This window comes from Eucalyptus grandis, chromosome 11 (genome assembly GCF_016545825.1).
Source record: "Eucalyptus grandis isolate ANBG69807.140 chromosome 11, ASM1654582v1, whole genome shotgun sequence".
NCBI lineage: Eukaryota > Viridiplantae > Streptophyta > Magnoliopsida > Myrtales > Myrtaceae > Eucalyptus > Eucalyptus grandis.
Window position 1 is genome coordinate 41,339,779 of NC_052622.1, and position 11,160 is coordinate 41,350,938.

Here is an 11,160-nt window from a genome sequence, read left to right on the forward strand (position 1 = left end):
TGTGTTGCCGGAGGGTTAATACTCTTAACTCGTTTATGATGCATTAAAGCGGTTTTATTAAGTTAAATGTGAAACTCGTACGGACACGATAAGCTTAGAGAAATTTGACTGCATATATATCTTAAACATGTTAATGTGAGGAGAAGGGGTACAATTTTCAAGTGTTATCGCCATCCCATTCTTCCCTATATGGCGATTTAATGTTCAATTAGGGAAAAATCCTAGTCATTTGACTATGCATCGTTGATAACCTATTAAAATGGATCCACAACCCATTATGAACCTATATTTGTTTAAATTAATCGTTAATGATAGGAGTGTCAATGGTCGGGTCGGGTCAGGTTTTGATGTTACCCGACCCAACCCGAATCATAAGAGGAGTGCTCTGACCCGACCCGATCGGAAAACGCATAAGACCCAAAACAGACAAATTAGGTCGGGTTGAGTTGGGTCGGACCTTTTGGGTTTTTTGGATTTTATGTTTCGTGGCGTGAATGGTTGAGGAACTTTTGGTTATATAAACCTTAAAAACAGACTTAAACTCATGCAAATGAAATAATTTTGGTACAAATTTTCAAGTATCTCAAACAAAGGCACATCCTTATACCACCGCCTCTACTTTCGCCTATGTTATTGAGAAATATCCACAAATACTCGTCAAACATGCGAATAAACGGAGTACAAGGAGAGCGGCATGATACAAAGAGGATGCTAAGCTTATCGCTGACGTTGAACACTAAAGCAGCTTTAGATTAAACCAGTTCGAAGGGCATCTAAAGCTACACTTGCCAATTGACAGCCGTGGCTTTCATACTTACAATACACTTATTTGAGGTGGGAAACCTTATAAGACTCTAAACCTTATAAGCATAGTGCTTCTTCTTGGAGATGTTAGGGGATATATGACTCGAGAAGGAGGTCGACGTAGGCATGAGTATCCGAGTCCTCCCCGTAGTTATTCTTGACCCAGCGACCGTCGCATAAATCAAATCAGCCAAGGCAGATACGAAGATATTGCTTTTGGATACTAAATAGAAGTCGATTATCTTCTCGAGTTTGCAGCTCACGTTGCTCAGGAACATTTCCTTTTTGTGCGGTGGCATCAGCAATACCAACCCGCGACATTCGCCCGACAAACAAGTGAAAAAAAAGGTTAGAAGCAGCAAGACAAACTCTTGGTTAAAGGGGCATAAGATAATGTTGTAGCTGTAGGAACTGCAACAATAATAATGCCAAGTAAGCAAAAAGATTGACAAGTTAATGTTTTCTTTAATGTCGGGATCCTACATAAGAAGAAGAGTCGGCCGACGCGGGTCTTTTTGACACCCCTAGTTAATGAGTTGCTCCTTATTTCTCGAATCAGATGTCAAAATACATAAGTCTTAGATCTTATCCATAGACATTTATGATCCATTTAATAACTCAATTTTAGTTAAAAGGTTTGCTGACTTCTTCTCTCTTCTTCATTCTTGTGATCTCACTTCACGATCTTCTCTCTCCCTCTTTGCTTCCACGAATCTAATTTGTTGCCACCTCCACCACATTCGACAATTACAGAACGACATATAAGAACAAATGGCCCATTTGGTTCGGCTTTTGGGTAATGCATTTGCAAAAATGCAAATACCTTTGGGTGAATGGAGTTTTCTGAAATGCAAATATCGTTTGGTAAAATATACATTGAGAAACAACTTTGACCAAAATACCGTTTGATAAAATTTGTATTTATAAAATACTATTATTAAATTTTAAAAATAACTATTTGTATCTTCTTTTTTTTAAGTTCGGCTACCGAACTGCCGGATCTAGCCCCAGTCGATTGTGAGGTCGTGCGACCTCAAGCGACCACCTAGGTCGCGCAATTCAGGCATCAGTCACTTGGGTCACATGACCTAGGCGTCACCTAAGGTCCGGCGACGATCGTCGCCGGGGTCGGGTGACCCTCAAGTGGCGGTCACCGGCACGCATGACCCCTTGGCCGACAGTCGTCGGCCTCCGATTGGCTTCTCCACCGACTGCATGAATAGTGATAAACAATACAACTTGCATTCCGAAAATGCAAGTTCCTAATGAACCTCTACCCCTCCATTCCCTCAAAGACTTTTGAAGCCCTTGAAGATGCAATTGCATCTTCCCAAAATCCTCAAAAAATTGAACCAAACACCACTTGCATTTGGCCAAACCCCTTTAGAGCCCCAAAGAGCATTCCAAATATTGAACCAAATAAGGCCGAAATCAAAAGCAAACGTGGGATACACAACCATGAACAATTTTAAATCATAGCTCAATGAAGTGAATAAACACACGAAGATGTCCAAAAAAGAACGTAGGAAAATTCACAACTACCGTCACCGAGAAGGTAGTGATGGTGAACTCGTGGTTGCTCCAGTAGTCTTTGTGGAGCAGATTTGCACCACAAACGACCGCAACAACGTGCACACAAAATCAAAAAACTCAAACGATTCAACAAAACAATGGATAAGAAAATCCACGAGAATCGCACGTGAATGGAGGAACGAGCTCGAGAAGACAATCGACAACAGAGGAGTGACCTTTGGCGTTTCTGCCGATGTTGGAGAAGAAGCCACGGCCTTTGTCCATGAATCTTCGGCAGAGATGGAGATCTCTCAATCGGAAAGCACACCATTGAAAAGTTGCAGCGGAGGGAGAAAATATTGGCTAACAAGATATGCCAGCACAACAAATAGGAAGGTTCATGAGGTTGCAAAGGTTGCAACATGTGTCTAAAGTGGGGCCTAAATGTCACTCGCTCTCTCTCCTCGACGCTCCTGACTTTGCTCCCTTTCTCTCCCTTCGACGAACCACCAAACCCTTGTCTGACCGACGAGCCATTGCGCCACCCCTCCGGCTCCATGTCGCAAAATTGCTGCCCCTCCTAGTTGTGTCCTCTCTCTCTCCCTCCGTCTCACGACTGAGCCCTCGTCTGACCAACCACCGCGCGGCTTCCGCTTGCGTCGTCCCAAAGTTTGTAGGTCGGGCGGTTTGTTAGTCAAACGAGAGCTCGATAGGAGAAAGAGGGACGGTGAAAAGAGAGAGGGTCGGGTGACAGAGACAGTGTGCACGGGGCAAGAGAGAGAGTTTGACATATGTGCCTCACTTTAGACACATGTCGAACCTTTTACCTTTCTTATTTGTTGTGTTAGCACATATTGTGTAGTCAATATTTTGTTAGCCGAGGGAGAAAGAGAGAGATGACACGAAAAAAGGGACAAAGAAAAAGTGATTGCATGAAAATGCTATCACTTTTTACTTCTCTTTTTTGCCCTTTGTGCCGTTAAATATTGCATAGATTCCTGATTTTTTAATAACCTATTATTTTTATTATAAATTTTGGCCAAAATTTAACAAACACTACGTTAAGACCTTGTTAATTGAAAAAAGATTCTATCTGTTATAACCAACATGGAAACTACAACGAACTAAAAAATATAAAGAATAAAAAAATAAGAATAAGAATCAATTTTTTAAAATTATAAAAATTGTCCAATAAATTTATATTGCTTATTTGAAGTGCTTTAACAATATACATTTTTTAAAATTATAAGAAATAAATTTTCCTAAATCTGGTTATATATAGAAGTATTTTAGTAATATTAATTGGGTTAGTAGGAGTTGGACCGGGCATAAATCAAAAAATTTACATTACGAATAAATGGATTAATGGGCTAATTTTAGTATGATTATTTACGACCTAATTCAAATTCGATCCGGGTGAAATTCGATCCAACTCACCCCTTTGACAGGTCCACTCGTGACCCGCCTCTAACTGCAATCTTGACCGCTCGAATCTACCTAGTCATTTGTGAGGCTAACGGTGGGCGTCAATGTCAAATAGACTAGTGACGACCCCATTGACCTCGCTACGCCTCAAACGGACCCCGAGTGGAGGCCTAAGCTTGATCTAAGCCTCAGATCTTGGCTCATCGCAGCCTGCCACTTGTACTCGTCAACGGCAGCAGTGATGATCATGAGGGAAGCGAAGAGGGTCGTGTTGCCGGCAGGGGACGGGGGGACGGACACGAGCAAGGAGAGGAGCGAACTCATCATTTGACGCGGAAACGTGCGTACGACGGTGGCCGGTCGATATCTCGACGTCTTGTTGGGTGAACTGAGACAGGAGAAGGGAAGGGAGACGTTAAATGGCTCAAGTACCCACACCACACCAGTCAAAAATGTCGGCCCCGAAACTCGTTTGTTGAACTAATCGCCGTTGAACTAATCATGTTTAAATTTGAGAAAAATGGTTTTTCCCAGTAGACGTGCCGTGTTTGAATTAGATTCAAATTTAATATGATACAGTGAGGACACAAATTCACGACACAAAAAGGTCATCCCTAATTTTGACTAAATATGCACGAATTTGCCCGCATGACATGAACCGACTACAATGGGGAAGAAGCTATTTTAAACTCAACACTGTATCTGATTAAGATGATTAGAAGGTAAAAATTCATGTCAACATCATCTAACCAACATTAAATCCATAGGGAAAAGATTTGTTGTAACAGTAATCTCTATACTCCATTGATACTAGAACGTATTGTACAGGAACAATTCAAACAATACATGCCAAAATAAATAAGATTAAAAAAAGAGTGTCAGCTGGTTCATCTAGGGGCTGCATGGAAACACTTTTGTTCTTTTTTTGTTCCAGGGAACGAGAAATAAAAAAAAAAGGTGTTTACGTTGCAGGGAACAGTTTTTGAATAAAAGAACGCGTTTGGTAACGTTTGTTCCGGAAATAAAAAATGAATAGAAACACGTTTGGTAAATTTTATTCTTTTTTGTTTCTTTTAATTTTTTAATATTTTTATTTTATTTTTCATTTCTTTTTATTTTTCTTCTTTCGGCCGCGGCCTCGCCCAACCACGGCGAGGCTCGTCGGCCCAAAGAAGGCCGAGCCTCGCCGTGGTTGGGCGAGGCTTGGCCTCGCCATGGCTGGGCGAGCTCGAGCTCGCCCGGATCCGACGAGGCCGAGCCTCGCCATGGCTAGGCGAGCTCGAGCTCGCCGGGGACCGACGACGCTCCGGCGAGGTCGCCGACCAAAAAAAAAAAGAAGAAGAAAAGAGAAGAGAGAGAAGAAGAAGAAGAAAAGAGAAGTGTTTCTTCAAAATCGTTTATAGAACAAGAAGTAAGTTTTTTTGTTTCTTTTTTTTTTTTTGTTCCTAAACAAAAAAAAAAAAAAAAAAGGAATAGATACGCAACCAAACGCGTTTTTTTTTTTTTTCCCGGAACAAAAAAAAAAAAAAAGTGTTCAGAAACAGAAATAAGAAGTGTTTCCCTGCAGGCCCCTAATTTACAAAATAAGCAATTACATTAAACTGCTTGATTATAGCTAAATATACAAAAATTAAAGATGGCATAATTTGTCAAACCATTTTCTTTTGTTGTGCATGCAAAATGATGGAAAATTCATCATGCATCGAGCTCTAAAAAATTTCTCTAAGCCCAAAATTAATCAAAAGACACCATGAAAATTGCTATCATGAGCGGAATAATTTGGGTAAATCCGTCATAAGACGTTGGATGATATAGGTATTGAAATTGTCGGTAGGGGGTTTGTCCTTGAAAAATCCACTGACAGCATAGTTATTGGAAAAATTAGGTAAATTGTCGATGGCCACATTGGTATTAGTGACTATTGCAAAAAGAGTCAATGAATGAAAATCGACTCAAATTACATCGCCGGAAAAAGACGATGCATCTGACGTTGGCAATGGGTACACGTCGCGTCTCTGGTAAGATCGGAAGCCCGACAGACGACCACGTCACTGTCATTTACAGCTGTGACTGCACCATCGGCCCATCTATTGTATTATATTCCTCTGGCTTAGTGCGGTAAATTAAACATGTTATCAAGTGAGGGCAAATGATTCTTCGCATCATCACGGGGACAATAATGTCGCCCGCCGTGCCCTCTTGGCCTCCAAAATTAATATTTTTATTCGCACCATGGTGTGGGCCTAAAGTCCTCGAGATTATAATCATTAATGTGGACATAATAAGCTCAATTAACTCTTCTTTTTTGTAAAAAAATTCTCCACTATCGAACACGATTTTGCATCTCACAACCTAGGAAGGTGCAAAACCGTGTTTGATAGCGGAGAAAATTTTTACAAAGAAAAGTTAACTCTTCGACTTAATTTCCCTCCAGAGGCAGGGTTCTTATCCCATGCCCTAAGCGACACCAGACCGCCGGCCGCTTATTTTTTTGCCTTTTTGAGTTTTTTTTTTTTTTTTTTAGTGAAAGTGCTTTGCAAAGTGCAATTTTTTTTTTTTTTTTTCAAATATCAACCAAATAATTTTTTGGATGCACTTTTAACCTAAAGGACTTTATATTTTCTTAAAAACTTTCCCCAAAAGCCAAACCGTGCACCCTTGTGGGAGTTCCATCTTCCATTAATGTCTATAATCATTTCATGACCATGACGCATGTTAAAGAAGAGTCGAAGAAAATTATCAATTCAATCTTAAATTTAGTGTATGGGTCCAAAAATTTTTCGATTTTCCTAATGTATTCCTAAACCTTCGAGCGAAATTCAATGTACTCCTTATTGCCCAAAAATTACTAACGAAATTATTCATAAGTTGTCTACATTAGCATGCTATATAGGATCACCAACGACAATTGGAAGACACGTCAACACTTTTTTATGGACGCGCGGACCCCTAGAGTGCCTTAACTTTGGCTAAAAGGACACTTAAGTGCCATAACTTACGAAAGATACACTTAAGTGCCAAAATCGGAATAAAATGGATCACTTGAGTGCCAATCCGGCCAAAATCCGGCCAAAATGTCGACGTGGCACTTTTCCGGCAAACCGAGCTCAAAACGACGCCGTTTTTTTTCATGCGACGTGGCCAAAATGGCGTTGTTTTGGCGACGTGGCAAAAAAAAAAAATTTAAATTAAAAATTTTAAAATTAAATTTAGTTAAAATATTTAAAATTAATAATTTTGAAATTAAATTTAGTTGAAATATTAAATAATTAATAATTAAAAAAAAAAAAGGAAAGGGGGGAGGCGGGCCGAGGGATAGCCCTCGGCCCGCCGCCGGCCCGGCCGGGCTACGACCCCGACCGACCGGCGGCGAGGGCTCGTGATCCTTTGCCGTCTCGGTCGGTCGTGGTCGCCAACCCTTGGCCAGGCCCGCGACCCCGGCCAACCTCCCCCTTGCCGTCACCGGTTGAGGGCTAATCCCTCAACCGCCTCCCCACTTTCCTTTTTTTTTTTAAATATAATTTTTAATTTTTAAATTATTAATTTTTTTATATTTCAACTAAATTTAATTTTAAAATATTATTTTTAAATATTTTAACTAAATTTAATTTTAAAATTATTATTTTTAAATATTTTAACTAAATTTAATTTTAATTTTTTAATTTTTTTACCACGTCAGCCCAAAAACGACGCCGTTTTGGCCACGTCAATTTCTGCGACGTCGTTTTGGGCACGCTTCGTCGGAAAAATGCCACGTTGGCGTTTTGGCCGGATTTTGGCCGGGCGACTCAAGTGATCCGTTTTTCTTCGAATGTGGCACTTAAGTGTACATTTCGTAAGTTATGACACTTAAGTATCCCTTTAACCAAAGTTATGGCATTTGAAGCATTCTTTTGCCCTTTCTTACGGTAGTTGGCTAATAGGATTTTATTAAAATTTCATGTAAAAGTTCATAGCTAAATTGATAAAATCAAAAAAAAAAATGTATGATTGAATTAGAATCTATAGAATAATATTAGAATTTATCGGATAATTATCCCAAAGATTTGACAATGGCAATTGGACACGCTATTATCTAGTCTCTTGCGTATCAAGAACCTTTCCCTTACCCGGAGAGAACTCGAATTATGGAGAGCTACCCGCTGCGGTCGTTTCCTTGATTGTAAGTTTATATAAAAGGGTCTACACATGCTAAATGGTTCCAGGTTGGACTCCCGAACCATCATGAAGAAGTGCAAAGTGTACCAAATAGCAACGTCGACGGCGACAAAATTTTGGGACTTTAAACACGTACTTTGCGCCGGAAAAAACGGACGAGATTTCTTCGTTCTTCTAGGAACTACTGATGCACGAGAAGGTCCTTGTCCTTCACGTTTGTAGACTTCGAAATGTCAGACATAGGATTTACACGAGGCCAGTTTTCTCGCGCACGCCACAAACATGCCCGATTGGAGAGGGCATGGATGGTTTTCGAGCAGGATTATGAGAACGTGAACTTTGAGGAGCGGCACATGCTGCATAAATGTATGAGAATTATTGGGTAACCGTTCGAGAATATCAATTTTTTTTAATAGCATCCTTCGCTCCGTCGCTTATCCTAAATTAATAATAGAGCTATTTAGATCATGCGGATTAAAGGCTGCACATCAAATTTAACCGCGAGACTTTTAAATTAGTGAAAGATCTTTAACCGTTTTGACCGTTAAAACTATAAACTGTTGTAACTAAAAAGAATTGCAATAGCAAAAAAATATCAAACACATTATAAAACTCATCAGGGTCCATCATCATAGTTAAAGCTACTTCAAATATACAATTATTGTTTTGGATGAATAAATTGGAATTAATTAAGATATAACCGCACTCTATGTTTTCACAAGAATCACTTTTTATTCCAAGCTTTATCTTACAATCCAAGCTTTTTGTAAGATCTAACCGATTACATTCAACACATGTGGATAAAAAATTATATATTAATTTGTAGAAATTCTAGAATGACAATAAATTTCCGAGTTTTTTAGCACTGTGTATGAGCTTGATCAAGGACAGAATTTCAAAGATGAAAATCAATCGGTGAAATTTACCGAAGCATAAGATAACCTCTGCCTCGAGCGGGACGAAGGCAGAAGAAGACGGGGGTGCCTCCAAAGCATCCATGAGTCGCAAGCCATTTTCGGTCGGTCAGGGCCCACGTGGGCCCGCCCTGCCATTTGGGGGGCGACCGTGGGCTCGCCACGTGACGTTCCGCTAGAGGACTGACGAGGCGGGCGTCACGTGAACACCCCGCCACGGTGGCACAGGCCACAGCGAGGCACGAAACAGTTCCGGAGGTTGCTTATAGAATCTCCTCTAATCCCCTCTCCGCCAATCATGTCCCGCGTCCCACGTGGGAGCCCGGGCCCCCACCCCCCGGGGGCGCTCTGACGTCATCGTCTCTTTTTCTCCGCTTTAAAACATAGCTCTATTCTCGCCATTTTATCTCCCTTCTTTCCTTTTCCTCTTTTGACCTTACCCATGTAGCTACCAAAACATTACAATAAGCATCGCACACGCACTGCCGTACATGTTAATAATATTTCGGACCATCATTTGGGTTTCTTGATCTAGCCCCTCCCTCTTCTCTCTTTCCTGTTTCGGTCGTCCTTTCTGATCGTCTCCCTTTCCTCCTCCTGCACATTCTCCGCCCCCTGATACTTTTCCCGGAAAATCTGATCAGACCTCTTCTCTGCCGTGCCTGTGTCGATCTCTGTTCAGTTTCTAGAAAGGCGAAAGAGTTAGCCGTCGTCATGGGGGACTCTTCTTCTTCATACATCCGAATGGTATATCTGTCGTCAGTCGAAGTCGCTGTTTAAACCGCAATCTCGGCTACTGATCTGATCTGATGCGTGTACATATGTTCTTGTGCGTGTGCGCAGGTGCACCACCTGATAGAGGAGTGCATACTCTTCAAAATGAGCAAAGAAGAGTGCATGGAGGCTCTCTCCAAACATGCAAACATCGAGCCCGTCATCACTTCCACAGGTCGCCCTCCGCTCGCCTTTTATCATCTTCTCTGTCAATCAATCAGTTCTCTCTCCCTCTTCTTTTCTTTATCGTGCTCGGCCGTCTGGAACGTGTGCAAAAAGACTAGAAACGTGATCCTAGACTGCTTCAGACCATGGTGATGAAATTAGTCAAAGATATTCAATTCTGGGTTCCCCACAAAGATCTGAGAGTTTCACGAAAAGCTGCAGAAACCTCGATCCGGCGCTGTTTATCGTCCTTATCTTATGGGTTTATTGATCATAATAGTCTGCTATTTTCAATGGGATGTTTCTGCATGCTTCCTCCTCCTCGTCGCCATCCATCCGTGCTTTGTAATCTGATGCACCGAACAGCTGACGAAAAGCCGAGGTTGGGTTTTGCAGTGTGGAAGGAGCTGGAGAAAGAGAACAAGGAGTTCTTCGAGGCCTACGCGAGGAGCATGAGGGAGGAGGAGCGGGGCTCGCGAGCGGAGACGAGACAGAGGATCCAGAAGATGCTCTCCGATGCCTCCAAACTACACGACACCCAACATCGCTAAGCTTCGCTTTTCAGCTCCCCTCCCCCGACAGCGATCTTTCATTGCCGTCGTCATGCGCCGTTGCAGCAGCTCTTCTTGCAACTTAATAAGTAAAGCGTATATGCCACCTAGTCAAGCGAGTCGCGTTTTCTGGTTACATATATGTAAATATTAGTCCACAAATTTCGATCTAGTACTATAATGGAACGTCATTTCAGCGATATTTACCAGTTAGATCTATATTGATATCTCGTTTTAACTTATTAAGGAAATAATGTTCAATCCATTGAATCTGTAATTGAACTTCCAGTATCTTTTTTTAACTTAAAAAGGAGATGATGTTCAATCCACTCGTCTGCGTGCTTGACTTTTCTAACGCAGAATGAATATTTAAGACCAATAATCTTTTGAGAAAAGTGCAAATTCTAGTGTTCGTGTCATGCAACTTGCGATGGGGGAGTGACTTGGGGAAAAGGTTGAAGGTAGGGTCCGAGGAAACTACAAAGGGCGCCCCTCAGAAACGTTGTCGTTTGCGGTGGCGTCTTGTCTTCACCGATGGTTGGGAGGCGTGCTGAATTGCGCCACGGTGCGTGTGTGGACTGCGGAGTGGGCGGCGCGGAGGTGGCGCGGCACGTGGCGCGGCGTGCAGCGTTCCGGCGTTCCCGTGTGCCCTTGCTCCGACGCTAATGGCTCTATCGAATTGGAATTTGTGAAGTGGATCTTTGAAAGCAAATATCTTTCGGAAAATTCCAAATACAATAATGAAATGCCCTAATTACCTCGAGTAATAAATTGAAATGCATTCGCTTTTTCAAATAAAAATCTAAAATATCATTATTTGATTATGTCAGTCTCAAATAATGATGAAATTTCAGCAA

At 41.5% G+C, this 11,160-nt stretch overlaps 1 protein-coding gene across 1 annotated transcript; it reads left to right on the forward strand.

The window, feature by feature from the left end:
• The first annotated feature begins 9,215 nt into the window (after positions 1 to 9,215).
• LOC104426502 lies at positions 9,216 to 10,568 on the forward strand. Its single transcript, XM_010039576.3, has 3 exons — positions 9,216 to 9,560; positions 9,657 to 9,762; positions 10,149 to 10,568. Exons 1-3 carry the CDS (start codon positions 9,528 to 9,530, stop codon positions 10,301 to 10,303), a joined length of 294 nt encoding a protein of 97 aa, XP_010037878.1. The 5' UTR covers positions 9,216 to 9,527; the 3' UTR covers positions 10,304 to 10,568.
• Positions 10,569 to 11,160: the final 592 nt, after the last annotated feature.

Bases quoted from the DNA above. Each gene is read 5' to 3' on its own strand.
- LOC104426502 (XM_010039576.3), top strand. From the start codon at position 9,528: ATGGGGGACTCTTCTTCTTCATACATCCGAATG. The intron at 9,561-9,656 runs GTATATCTGTCG...GCGTGTGCGCAG, and splicing joins CTTCTTCATACATCCGAATG to GTGCACCACCTGATAGAGGA. The intron at 9,763-10,148 runs GTCGCCCTCCGC...TGGGTTTTGCAG, and splicing joins GCCCGTCATCACTTCCACAG to TGTGGAAGGAGCTGGAGAAA.